Source organism: Anabrus simplex, chromosome 2 (assembly GCF_040414725.1).
Source record: "Anabrus simplex isolate iqAnaSimp1 chromosome 2, ASM4041472v1, whole genome shotgun sequence".
Lineage (NCBI taxonomy): Eukaryota > Metazoa > Arthropoda > Insecta > Orthoptera > Tettigoniidae > Anabrus > Anabrus simplex.
In genome coordinates, this window is record NC_090266.1 from 645,001,358 (window position 1) to 645,016,389 (window position 15,032).

The 15,032-nt window shown below is 38.8% G+C and overlaps 1 protein-coding gene across 1 annotated transcript in view; it reads left to right on the forward strand.

Moving 5' to 3' along the window:
- The window catches only part of LOC136862988 (uncharacterized), a 230,216-nt gene extending 218,904 nt beyond the window's left edge, over positions 1–11,312 (forward strand). Inside the window, exon 9 of the mRNA XM_067139290.2 lies at positions 10,898–11,312. Coding sequence (XP_066995391.2) covers positions 10,898–10,984 — 87 coding nt within the window. The 3' untranslated portion in view covers positions 10,985–11,312. The remainder of the gene's footprint in view (positions 1–10,897) is intronic.
- The last annotated feature ends 3,720 nt before the right edge of the window (positions 11,313–15,032 follow it).

A 15,032-nucleotide genomic window follows, 5' to 3' on the forward strand; every position in this document is an offset into this window, starting at 1 on the left:
CCCAGCATTTGCCTGGTGTGAAAATGGGAAACCACGGAAAACCATCTTCAGGGCTGCCGATAGTGGGATTCGAACCTACTATCTCCCGGATGCAAGCTCACAGCCGCGCGCCTCTACGCGCACGGCCAACTCGCCCGGTAATGACAATCTCTAAACCTCTGATCACAAAATAAAAGACGTTAGCACGACACAAATGGTGTTAACATGGGACTAATGATGGTTCCAAGATCCCAAGGGTCATCCATCACCTTTAGGTCGGGTTTATGTATGGCAGTTGCCCAAGAAAACGTACACGTGGGTCTGAATCCTTCCTACCAGTAGACATGGAGATGGATCTGTGAATGTGGGGGCCGCAATTCTTTAGTATTCCGTTGGCCATAATCTACTCTGAAAGGGCGAACGATTATGTGGACATTTTAGGTAACCAAGGGAAGTCTGTAATACAAATGTTGTTCCCTAACAAGGACGCCGTCTTCCAGTATTGTTCCAGTTCACACCGCCAATTCTGTTCATCGTGGTTTGAAGAAAATGCGAATGATCTTCAACACCTACCCTGGCCCGCCGACATTATTGAGCATGTGTGGGCTGCGTTAGAGCAGAGAACCCGGTTCAGATATCCTCCCCATCATCGTTCAGGAAAATGCGGACTACAGTGCATGACGAATGATATATAATTCTTCTAAAAACAGTTCAGGAGTTGTATGTATTTACTCAGTGACGAAGCGCAACTGTATGACAGGCTAAACTGACACATCGCCGTATTAATCATGTTCGTGCGGACGTTTTCATTATTTTCTTAATCATATGTATACACTCATTTTATTTGAAAGCGTAGAAATAGACAAATAAAACACAGTCATGCATTCCGCATCAAAAATTAACGCAGGGTTTTCATGTGGAAAATGTTTCCTTGCTCAAACTCTCTCAGTAATACCAATAAAGTGAAGCTTTCTGATTTTGAAGTGGGATTGGGTTCTGTATAATTCAATCTGATTAATTAATGAACAAAGTTATCTAATTTATACTGTCTATCAGTCAACAAAATATGCCCTCCTCCACAGCCAGATGCTAGTAAACTCCAAGAATTCTAAACATTTTTTCAAGTAACTATGTGTTAGTGCTCACTTAAGCGTTAATTTAAATGTAAAAGTAGGCGTGTCGAACTCTGGCAGATGCCAGAGGTTTTTAAACATTTGTACAATAATCCAGAGTCCTAATGTTAGAGCGTACTGCTACTGTAATGGAATGAACATGCAAAGTTTCTAACCAAAGTAATAAGTGAAGAATAATTAAATTGTCGGGAAGAGGTCTTAAAGGAAAAAGCCATTTAAGTAAAAATCTTGAGGAAATTTAGAATTATTATCAATTAAGCAGACAATACTGATCTGCATTTAGGGCAGTCGCCCAGGCGGCAAATTCCCTATCTGTTGTTTTCCTAGCCTTTTCCTAAACGATTTCAAAGAAATTGGACATTTATTGAACATTTCCCTTGGTAAGTTATACCAATTCCTAACTCCCCTTCCTATAAATGAATATTTGCCCCAATTTGTACTCTTGAATTCCAACTTTATCTTCATATTGTGATCTTTCCTACTTTTAAGGACGCCACTCAAACTTATTCGTCAACTAATGTCATTCCACGCCATCTCTCCGCTGACAGCTCGGAACATACCACTTAGTCGAGCAGCTCGCCTTCCTTCTCTCAGTTCTTCCCAGCCCAAACTTTGCAACATTTTTGTAACGCTACTCTTTTGTCGGAAATCACCCAGAACAAATTGAGCTGCTTTTCTTCGGATTTTTTCCAGTTCTTGAATCAAGTAATCCGGGTGAGGGTCCCATACACTGGAATCATACGCTAGTTGGGGTCTTACCAGAGACTTATATGCCCTCTCCTTTACATCCTTATTACAACCCCTGCAGAGATCTGTTCCCTTTATTTACAATCCCACTTATATGATTACTCCAATGAAGATCTTTCCTTATATTAACACCTAAGTATTATCTGCGCACTTTTTAGCGATAGATTTACACCATAGTGCTGAATCGGTCGACCTCGGCAATCTTTGAGAGTCGTACTGGCAACCTTTGAAACACAAATTATGAATCGCTTATGCATCGCTGTGCGACATCTGGCGTATACTTTACCTACTAGTACTGATATTATTTACACAGCAAAGCCAAACGATAGAATTCACTCTAGGAATAAGATTCGCTTCGAGAAATGTTATATAAGGTTATATAATGTGTGTGTGTGACATAGTTGTTGGCTTAAGATTACAAAGGTTTAGAAAATTCATATCCATCGATCATATTATCGATTCAATTCCGATTTCATTTTCATTCAGTTGGCAGTACTAACAGAACCGGGAGAGCTCCCTCCTTACTCCTCAAAAAACGTACACAAATCTATCGCTAAAAAGTGCGCAGATAATACTTACCATGATCCCAAAAGGAACTTTCATCCCATCAACGCAGTAATTAAAACTGAGAGGAGTTTTCCTATTTGTGAAACTCACAACCTGACTTTTAACCCCGTTTATCAAAATACCATTGCCTTCTGTCCATCTCACAACATTATCGATGTCACGTTGCAGTTGCTCACAATCTTGTACTCTATACAGAATAACATCATCCGCAAAAAGCCTTACCTCTGATTCCACTTGTTTACTCACATCATTTATATATATATATATAAGAAAACATAAAGAGGTCCAATAATACTGCCTTGAGGAATTCCCCTCTTAATTAATACAGGATCAGATAAAGCTTCACCTACTCTAATTCTCTGAGATCTATTTTCTAGAAATATAGCAACCCATTCAGTCACTCTCTTGTCTAGTTCAATTGCACTCATTTTTGCCAGTAGTCTCCCGTAATCCACCCTATCAAATGCTTTAGACAGGTCAATCGCGATACAGTCCATTTGACCTCCAAAATCCAAGATATCTGCTATATCTTGCTGGAATCCTACAAGTTGAGCTGCAGTGGAATAACCTTTCCTCTGTACGGCAATCCTTTCGATACTTAAGCATTTAACTAAACGCAGTGTAGTGTAGTGTAGATACATTGTAGTATAGATACAGTACATTTAGATAGTGCCGTATCTTTCCTGCTATATTCGTGTGTTATCTTTCGTGTGTATCTCTTAGACCGCAATACTAATAATAATTTCTCTAAGCATTTAGCTTCGTTGGTAATCTTTGAGTACAGTGGTTCTTCCAAATTTCATTTCTGTTGTGCTTAGTAGTGACATACGGTACGGTACCGGTATCGTAATAAGGATACGTCTGAAAGTAGTTTAAAATTACTGTAGTGTACTGTACAGTAGTATACGAGTAATATCCTATTAGAATTTAGTGTGCTTATTTTATTATTGTAAAATATTTGTGTAGTACTGGTGTAGTAGAGGTATCCATAGAAACTCTTACTAAAATACTGTTGTTGTAATTAGGATAAGCTTAATTTCAGTTTGGAATTGTGTAGTTCTTGTGTATTACTTTCGATATTCAGTAATTAACAGCAATTTTTATCCTGTTAGGGGTTGTAGGATTAAAAAATAGAGCACGACTAAGTAGTATTGTAGTGTAGTCGTATATTACCTTATTGTTGTGTACTATCCCAGACAATATATCCCTCCGTTCATTTATTTTTTGCAAATAAGTTATTTTATTCTTAATTTCATTTTTTTCCGTAAAGATTGGCTAAGGACCGCGAGTGTACTTACTGTGGGTGTAGCGAGGCATTGAGGGGTATGAGGGAAGAGTTGGAAAGTTTGAGGGAGATAATTAGGATACTCACAGAAGACAGGAAGGTAGATAGGACACCCTCAAACAATGTACAGGTTACAGTAGGTGTACAAGAGGGAGGGGAAGGAAAGGGAGGATTGTAGAAGACAGGTGGTCTAATGTTCTAAGGGGAAGGAGATTGCAGGCTGAGGGCTCTATTCAGGATCAGAATTCAGGACAGGTGTCTGTGCGAAATCGGTACGGGTCACTCCAGGTAGAACAACAGAGGGCAGATGAGGGACAGGGAACTGTCGCTGAAATGTGTGGAAGTAGGAGGAAGGGAAAAGGTAGGAAATGGAAATGTAGAGTAGAGGATAGGAAAAGACAGGTGGAACAGGGTCGTGGGAAGGAGAAAAGGGAGGAGGAAGTAGTCTCTGCAGCTATCAGGAAAGATAGGGCTGACCAGGAGGGGAGGGGATCAAATGAGGTGGGTAGGGTTGAGGCTCTGGTCATGGGGGATTCCATCGTTAGACACGTGGGGAAAGTGTGTGGAGGAAAGGGAACCAGGGTAGAATGTTATCCAGGAATTAGGTTGAGGCAGATGTTGAGGAAAGTAGAAGAGAGGGAGGAGGGGAAGGAGAAGGTGGTAGTGTTTCACGTTGGTACCAACAACGTAAGGCAAGCTGATATAAGTACCAACATAGTTGGAGATGTGTGGGATCTGGTAAATGCAGCACGGGTGAAGTTTAAGAAAGCGGAGATCGTTATTAGTGGAATACTGCGTAGGAAGGATACTGACTGGAGGGTGATTGGGGATTTAAATGAGACTATGGAGTGGGTATGTGGGAAACTGGGAGTGAAATTTCTAGATCCTAATGGGTGGGTAGGAGATATGGATCTGCGCTCGGATGGCCTTCATTTAAACCGCAGTGGTACGTGTACGTTAGGAAATTTGTTTGGAAGGGTAATAGGGAGGTACATTCAGGGAAACGGGATGGCCTAGGGAGCGGTGATAAGGGAACAGGGAACTGGAAATCAAGTAGGGATGACATAAGATTGTTAGTGTTGAACTGTAGAAGTATTGTAAAGAAAGGAATAGAATTAAGTAATTTAATAGATATATATTTACCAGATATTGTAATAGGAGTTGAATCATGGCTGAGAAATGATATAATGGATGCAGAAATTTTCTCACAGCACTGGAGTGTGTATCGTAGAGATAGGATATGAATGGTGGGAGGGGGAGTGTTCATTCTGGTGAAAGAAGAATTTGTAAGCTACGAAAAAGTTAAAGATGAGACACATGAAATTCTAGGTGTAAGGCTCATTTCTAAAGATAATAGGCAACTTGATATATTTGGAGTGTACAGATCGAGAAAGGGTAGCACTGATGCGGATTCGGAATTATTTGATAGGATAGTCAGCTATGTGGGAAACGACATGGAAAGAAATGTGATTGTAGCGGGAGATCTGAATTTGCCAGATGTAAATTGGGAAGGAAATGCGAACGACAGGAAGCATGACCAACAAATGGCAAATAAGTTAATATGGGAAGGACAGCTGATTCAGAAAGTGATGGAACCAACCAGAGTGAAAAATATCCTGGATGTCGTGCCGATAAAACCAGATGAGCTCTATAGGGAAACTGAAGTAATAGATGGTATTAGTGATCATGAAGCTGTTTTTGTGGTAGTTAAAAATAAATGTGATAGAAAGGAAGGTCTTAAAAGTAGGACTGTTAGGCAGTACCATATGGCTGATAAAGCAGGCATGAGGCAGTTTCTAAAAAGTAACTATGATCGGTGGAAAACGGTAAATAAAAATGTAAACAGACTCTGGGTTGGGTTTAAAGCAATTGTTGAGGAATGTGAAAACAGGTTTGTACCTTTAATGGTGGTAAGGGATGGTAAGGATCCACCTTATTATAATAGAGAAATAAAGAGACTAAGAAGGAGGTGCAGACTGGAAAGAAATAGAGTTAGAAATGGCTGTGGAAGTAAGGAGAAATTGAAGGAACTTACTAGAAAATTTAATCTAGCAAAGAAGGCAGCAAAGGATAACATGATGGCAAGCATAATTGGCAGTCATACGAATTTTAGTGAAAAATGGAAGGGTATGTATAGGTATTTTAAGGCAGAAACAGGTTCCAAGAAGGACATTCCAGGAATAATTAATGAACAAGGGAGTGTGTATGTGAGGATCTTCAAAACGCAGAAGTATTCAGTCAGCAGTATGTAAAGATTGTTGGTTACAAGGATAATCTCGAGATAAAGGAGGAGACTAAGGCCAAAGAAGTAATAAAATTTACATATGATAACAATGACATTTACAACAAGATACAAATTTGAGAACTAGAAAAGCGGCTGGAATTGATCAGATTTCTGGGGATATACTAAAGACAATGGGTTGGGATATAGTATCATATCTGAAGTACTTATTTGATTATTGTTTGGGCGGAGGAGCTATACCAGATGAATAGAGAGTTGCTATAGTAACCCCGGTGTATAAAGGAAAGGGTGATAGACATAAAGCTGAAAATTACAGGCCAGTAAATTTGACATGCATTGCATGTAAGCTTTGGGAAGGCATTCTTTCTGATTATATTAGACATGTTTGTGAAATTAATAACTGGTTCTATAGAAGGCAATTCGGTTTTAGGAAAGGTTATTCCACTGAAGCTCAACTTGTTGGGTTCCAGCAAGATATAGCAGATATCTTGGATTCTGGAGGTCAAATGGACTGTATCGCGATTGACCTGTCTAAAGCATTTGTTACAGCATGGATCATGGGAGACTACTGGCAAAAATGAGTGCAATTGGACTAGACAAAAGAGTGACTGAATGGGCTGCTATATTTCTAGAAAATAGATCTCAGAGAATTAGAGTAGGTGAAGCTTTATCTGACCCTGTAATAATTAAGAGGGGAATTCCTCATGGCAGTATTATTGGACCTTTATGTTTTCTTATATATATAAATGATATGAGTAAAGGAGTGGAATCGGAGGTAAGGCTTTTTGCGGATGATGTTATTCTCTATAGAGTGATAAATAAGTTACAAGATTGTGAGCAACTGCAAAGTGACCTCGAAAATGTTGTGAGATGGACAGCAGGCAATGGTATGTTGATAAACGGGGTTAAAAGTCAGGTTGTGAGTTTCACAAATAGGAAAAGTCCTCTCAGTTTTAATTACTGCGTTGGTGGGGTGAAAGTTCCTTTTGGGGATCATTGTAAGTATCTAGGTGTTAATATAAGTAAAGATCTTCATTGGGGTAATCACATAAATGGGATTGTAAATAAAGGGTACAGATCTCTGCACATGGTTATGAGGGTGTTTAGGGGTTGTAGTAAAGATGTAAAGGAGAGTGCATATAAGTCTCTGGTAAGACCCTAACTAGAGTATGGTTCCAGCGTATGGGACCCTCACCAGGATTACCTGATTCAAGAACTGGAAAAAATCCAAAGAAAAGCAGCTCGATTTGTTCTGGGTAATTTCCGACAAAAGAGTAGCGTTACAAAAATGTTGCAAAGTTTGGGTTGGGAAGAATTGAGAGAAAGAAGAAGAGCTGCTCGACTAAGTGGTATGTTCCGAGCTGTCAGCGGAGAGATGGCGTGGAATGACATTAGTAGACGAATAAGTTTGAACGGCGTTTATAAAAGTAGGAAAGATCATAATATGAAGATAAAGTTGGAATTCAAGAGGACAAACTGGGGCAAATATTCATTTATAGGAAGGGGAGTTAGGGATTGGAATAACTTACCAAGGGAAATGTTCAATAAATTTCCAATTTCTTTGAAATCATTTAGGAAAAGGCTAGGAAAGCAACAGATAGAGAATCTGCCGCCTGGGCGACTGCTCTAAATGCAGATCAGTACTGATTGATTGATTGATTGATTGATTGATTGATTGATTGATTGATTGATTGATTGATTGATTGATTGATTGATTGATTGATTGATTGATTGAAAACCGAACTGCCTTCTATAGAACCAGTTATTAATTTCGCATACATGTCTCTAATATAATCAGAAAGAATGCCTTCCCAAAGCTTACATGCAACGCATGTCAAACTTAGTGGCCTGTAATTTTCAGCTTTATGTATATCACCCTTTCCTTTATACACAGGGTCTACTATAGCAACTCTCCATTCATTTGGTATAGCTCCTTCAACCAAAAACAATCAAATAAGTACTTCAGATATGGTACTATATCCCAACCCATTGCCTTTAGCATATACCCAGAAATCTTATCAATTCCAGCCGGTTTTTTGTTTTCAACTTTTGTATCTTATTGTAAAAGTCATTGTTATCATATGTAAATTTTAATACTTCTTTACATTAGTCTCCTCCTCTATCTGGACATTATCCTTGTAACCAACAATATTTACATACTGCTGACTGAATACTCCTGCCTTTTTAAGATCCTCACAAACACACTCACCTTGTTCATTAATTATTCCTGGAATGTCCTTCTTGGAACCTGTTTCTGCCTTAAAATACCTTCCATTTTTCACTAAAATTATTATGACTGCACATTATGCTTGACATCATACTATCCTTAGCTGCCTTCTCTGCTAGATGCAATTTCCTAGTAAGTTCCTTCATTTTCACCTTACTACCACAGCCATTTCTAACTCTATTTCTTTCCAACCTGCACCTCCTTCTTAGTCTCTTTATTTCTCTATTATAATAAGGTGGATCTTTCCATCCCTTACCACCATTAAAGGTACAAACCTGTTTTCACATTCCTCAACAATTGCTTTAAACCCATCCCAGAGTCTGTTTACATTTTTATTTACCGTTTTCCACCGATCATAGTTACTTTTTAGAAACTGCCTCATGCCTGCTTTATAGCCATATGGTACTGCCTAATAGGCCTACTTTTAAGACCTTCTTTTCTATCACATATATTTTTAACTACGACAAAAACAGTTTCATGATCACTAATGCCATCTGTTACGTCGGTTTCTCTATAGAGCTCATCTGGTTTTACCAGCACCACATCCAGGATACTTTTCCCACTAGTTGGTTCCATCACTTTCTGAATCAGCTGTCCTTCGCATATTAGCTTATTATATTTTTTTTCAACTCAAACTGAGATATTTCACATACACATTAATTAACTTACTATTAGTTACTATGTAACTGGAAAGGATATAATTTCGAACACTTTGGTGTATCTTGATTTCATATTAGTACAGCCTAAGTCGATATTGAGTCTCTATTATCACTGGACCGTGTCAGCAAAAGAGCCTCCGTGGCTCAAACGGCAGCGCGTCGTCCTCTCGCCGCTGGATACCGTGGTTCATATCCAGGTCACTCCATGTGAGATTTGTGCTGGACAAAGCGGCGCGGGACAGGTTTTTCTCCGGGTACTCCGGTTTTCCCTGTCATCTTTCATTCCAGCAACACTCTCCATTCTCATTTCATAGCATCTATCAGTCATTAATAAATCACTTTGGGAGTGGCGACCAAATCGTACTCATAGCCCATGTCTGCTTCATTCATTCCATCCCTGACCCGGTCAATGACTGGAAAACAGGTTGTAGGTTTTCATTTTCAGTGTCAGCAAAATGTCGTGTGCATGCTGTGATGTTTAAGCATGCATTAGTGTGCTCACCCCACCTGGAATTTGTAAGCACGTTGTTCCCTATATCCGCAGATTTGAGCACCAAATGTCTTGTAGTAGAAGTGAACAATTCCAATGTTGTCATATTACACTGAAAATGAAATGGCGTATGGCTTTTAGTGCCAGGAGTGTCCGAGGACAAAATCTGCTCGCCAGATGCAGGTCTTTTGATTTGACAACCGTAGGCGACCTGCGCGTCGTGATGAGGATGAAATGATGATGAAAACTGCACATATACCTAGCTCCCGTTCCAGCAAAATTAACCAATTACGGTTAAAATTCGCGACCGTGCCGGGAATCGAACCCGGGGCCCCTGTGGCCAAAGGCCAGCATGCTAACCATTTAGCCATGGAGCCGGACATATTACAATAAAAAAAGTTTAAAATTAAATATTCATTCTCTAGATTCGTCTCATAGCAACGGTTCAGTTTACCTGGATTATATACATATCACCAGTGTTATCCGGAAACTGATCCAAGCCATCTAAAATTACGTTGTATGATTGAATTGTCACACAGTGTGGACATTTATTGAAAACAACGAGCTGTAATTTTATGTTCCAAGATGTTAGTTCTTTTCATGTCTCGTAGTATCCAAATTGGACCGAGCCAGTGGCCGCGAGGTTTGGGGCACATAGCTGTCACCTTGCATTCGGGAGACAGTGGGTTCGAACCCCCACTGTCGGCAGCCCTGAAGATGGTTTTCTGTGGTTTACTATTTTTACACTAGGCAAATGCTGGGACTGTACCTTAATTAAAGCCACGGTCGTTTCCTTCCCGCTCCTAACCCTTTCCTATGGTATCGTCGCCATAAGGCTTATGTGTGTCAGTGCGACATATAGCAAATTAAAAAAATATATATCCAAATTCACTCAGATATATAAACTACCGTCTCAAATGAGACACATTTCACTGACAATTTCTTCGTAACCAGAAAATGGTACACGACATTTAGATCATTTAAATTTTGTTGTTGCTGCTGTTTACTTTATGTTTATTATTTATGTGTGTTTATGTTTTACAGTATATAAGGTAATTTGTCTTTCAAAACCAATGGCACTTCACGTATGCAACATATCGCACTTACTTTAAAGAGTGAATAATTGAACAAAAAAATAATTGTATATTTGGTGCAAGTAGTGTAATTATTTAGAAAATGATCTTCATGTCGATGATTGTTGGGAGCAGGTAATAAGAGGTTGACCAGTTAGTACATAATATGTTGCTTACAATATAACGGTTGCAAATGGGACTGACTATAGCTGTACTTAACACATTGCTATTTAATGCCTAATTTATCAAGTTGAGGATGAATGTGTTCATAAACTAGAATTTAACTTTGTTTTGTTGTAAAAATTTTTAAGGAAATGTGTAATTTCAAATTTCATTTAAGTATTCTCTTATGTCTGCATACAATTTTTCTTTGTGATTTCTGTTTCTTTGAGTGTCACCATACTGCGTTTACCGCACACATTAATGTCACGAACTTTAAAATTTTAGTGTTCATTGAACGTACCGGTACTCTGTATGAACTTAATTTTATTTCAGGCACTTCAGCAAAATGTACGAGTACGGAGTCATCGCTTGATAAATCAATGGGAAAGAAGAATACAAAATAACATCGATAGTCACTGAACCTCTCATTCCATGAATAGACCATTGAGAGATATCCAGAGTACTTCTGCAGCTATTTCTGAAGTATTAATACGTCTTGATATATAGAAATAATATTGCAATGTTTAATGTAGGGTGATATCTTGCTAATTTAAAAAATGAGTGTTTAAAAACCATACGCTAGGATGACATTTCCTTGCACCGCTGCTGCATAAAGAAAACTAACAGTAGCTCTGTTAGTTATAAGAAACAGTTTATAATTAATTTAAGTCTATATTACTATGTTTCAAAGTATTTTAACCATGTATTAAAATGTGACAACAGACCATTAAAAAGTTTGTGAATGCAATTAATTTGTTTTTTTAATTTTACACCTCGTAATTTGAATCTTCATTAAAAATGAGGAGATAACCTTTGTGTTCCAGAACCCACAAAGACTGTGTCAGGGGCAATAGGAGTAAATTCATTGGGAATATGACAACTGCATCCAGGATATTAGTGAAAATGTATATGTTTGTGGGCGGAGTACCTCCAGTGATACGCTGGACAATCGTTACATGTTGTTTATGGTAGAGAAAGATGCCATGGTCAACAGATCACTATATATTTAAAATGAATGAGAACCTGCTGTACTGCATTATTTACACTAGTGTGCGTATTTTAAATACAAATGGATTAGTGTTGAATGCTTGCCCCATGATTCGAAATAAGACATTGTTCCAAGCATTTATATGTAACGATTGTGAAATAATAAAGGTAGATAAAATTATACTTAGAACTGAAATTAAACAACGCCGCACTTTGTAATCAAATCATTCTTACTTGGTTTCATATACATTATGTACTTATTTTATGCCTTTGAATATAGCAAAATTAGGGCTGACGGCTCTCTCCTACACTTAACTAAACCCCTGACATTATTTGAAAACTATTACATGAGGCTGTATGCAGTATGTAAAATACCTAAGTTAATGGAATAGTATTAAAATAGCCATTTTATTAAACGTGTTATCCTAACAGTAGTTCTACATCATACTTGCTCTCATTCGCTCTAGCAATCATACAAGCTGTTCACGTATTTAAGAGGAAATCTCGACAGGGCCGCTTAAATGAGGCTATTGAAGTGCTATTTCGTATTCTGACAAGGGAGAATTTCTTGTATTGCCCCATATATTTAGAAGGAGCGTTTGTATACTGATGAGTGATTAAAGGGTATGATAAGGGTAGAAGTCTATCTGGTGTTATGCCCACGGATAGAGGAGAAAAAGTTGAAATTTGAGGATAGGTATTCAGGTTTGGATTCGTTCAGGAGTCGAAATATTAGTGTCGCAGATGTAGATTTTTTAGTTTATCACTTTTCAGTCAGGATGGCTTCTCATAATAAGGGGAGATGTGTTGTCCGCAATATTGGATACCAACGCAGGTTACCGACACTTTATTGAAACATCCAGTTCAACTTGGACCAGTCGTATATTAACCGTCAACATTTGATGAAGTCAAATGTGCTCATTGACAAAGCATGGCACTCACAATTCAGTTGAAATAACTGGGAAAATAAAAAAAAGTGATTGCTCCATTATTGACATCGTCAATAGGTTAAAATGCTTAAATAAACACATAAAATAAAAATGTTCAAGTGATCAAATACACTCTAATTTACTATCAAATAAAGTATAATTAATTGCATTTAATAGTAAACTTTCAGGTTAACTCTAAATTAATATGGGAAAATGCTTAAATAAACACGTGGTTTTATTCGAGAAATTTGGGCTCCTATTAAATACACCAGATTCACTTCTAGTGAGTTCCACTCGCATTCAAGAACACACGGAATTCGAAACAACAGGAATTTACACAACATTATCTTATCACAAACATGAAATACACAATAGTCAATGCATTATATATCCTGCAAACACAAGGAAGAATAAAATACAATGACCTGTGACCGACCCCAAGAAAATCAGACCTCGAAATAAACGATACTATTAAAAATGTGAAACACATTCTCTTCTCGTCTTCGTCAGCTAAACTTCCATAATAAACTCACAATGCTTATTACCTTATAATTATCACGAAGTCATAATACATCATATGTCCAATTAGTTTAATAAAATCGAACAGTGATTGGTTAGACAAATTACACTACGGATTCTCATTAGTGACAATTCAAACAACTACAGATGGTCAATGGTGAAGGTTCTAACAACCTACACTACGAATGGTCACTATTGAGGATTAAAACAACCTGCACTACATCCCACACATTCTAATAAATCCATCATAAAAATAAAATTAATTGAAACGAAATAACATCCAGTTCAACTTGGACCAGCCGTAGATTAACTTTCCTGCAAACTATCTTCTCTACTCCCACTGATAATTTATATACGATGTTCTTTAAAACGAAACATTAAATCGAATTCTTTTTCTTCTTCTTCCGCTTTCTCACACATGTAAATTTGGCCCTGTTTTTACGACCGGATGCCCTTTCTGACGCCAAACACATGCGGAGGGATGTTACAACTATTGCGTGTCCCTGTGATTGTTGGATGTGTTTTGTGTTGTCTGAATATGAAGAGGAAGGTGTTGGGACAAGCACGAATACCCAGTCTCCGAACCAGAAGAATTAATCCCACGCGATTCAAATCCTCGACCTGGCCGATAATCGAAACCGGGGCACTCTGAACCGAAGGCCTCAACGTGACCATTTAGCCAAGCAGTCGGATGAAACAGTACATCTACATGATGTTATTAACATGAACAACTCTTGACAAACCCATGTATGTCGGCATGACTATTCTAACCTGGATAAACTTCAATTAGCAACTTTCCACTATGGACAGGTGTAACCGAAGTACCCAAGTGAAGGACAACTCGTTCTTAACAGTTTATTTTATCTGATTCACACCGATGACGTTCATCGGTGATTTGAAACAGGCTACTACGAGCCCGACAACCCTTACCACATGCCAAGGTGTAATAACGAAGACATTGATTACATGGAAGATGAAATGAAAGGAGAAATAACCAAATTAATAGGTCTTCGAGCAAGAATAAATGCTATCGAAACAGAATGCTCATACTGGCACAAGGCAAAAGGATGTTAAAAATAGGATTCTCACACCAGTGGCGGACCCAGAGAGGGCCTAAGGGGGGATTCATCCCCTCTCCCCATCCAGTTAAATTTAAAAGATTACAGCGTTGTTTTTATTTAAGGAAATTTAACCTAATACCATAACGTATATAAGAGGAAGTACCGGTACGATCACTTTTTCGTACGCCCGTACACTTGCCATTGTCTTCGGCAGGTACCGCGGTGTTTGACCGAAACGGTGGCAGGACGGTCGCTAGTTGATTTAGTTGCTTATGTAAGTTGTAGCATACTTTTCACAAGTTCTACGGCACTGCCACCACAGGCCCGCTGGACGAGGCCTCCACCTCATGGAATGTGCTAAGACTGCATGCTTAACCTCACATGACCTTACTTGGCTGGTTGGCTAAGAGTTCACCCTTAACCTTACATGATGTTACACTGGCTGCGTGTTCAGGCTTAACCTCACAGAACCTGGGTTCAACCCTAGACTTAAGGGCGTTAACCTTTTAGACCAAAATTTGATGCCAAAAGTGCAAGCTGGACGCAACTGCTAATGTGATTATAGTCAAGAGTATAAGTTTAAGCTAACAGGTACGGATCCGACTCCAAGGTTAAATCACAGGCCTTGGATTCAACCCTAGGCCTATGGGCGTTAGCTTTACAGTCCCAGGTTTGATACCTAAGAATGCCAGCTTAACCTAACTGCCAGCGTGATTATGGACAAGAGTACTAGCTTAACATAACAGGCTTAACTTTACCAGGGCGTTACAGCACAGTACAACATGAGCAAACAACCAGAGTGGATGTGTGGTAAGGTGAGTGCGGTGTAATATGATTGGCATTGAGCAATATCGAGCGGCGATCGGGAGCTGGCAGCGCAGGCAGAAGAAGACGACAGGGGATGCGGCGAACAAGGCAGAGCTGGGGAAGATTGGCGAGGCTATATTGGCACCGACGGTGATAACCATGCTA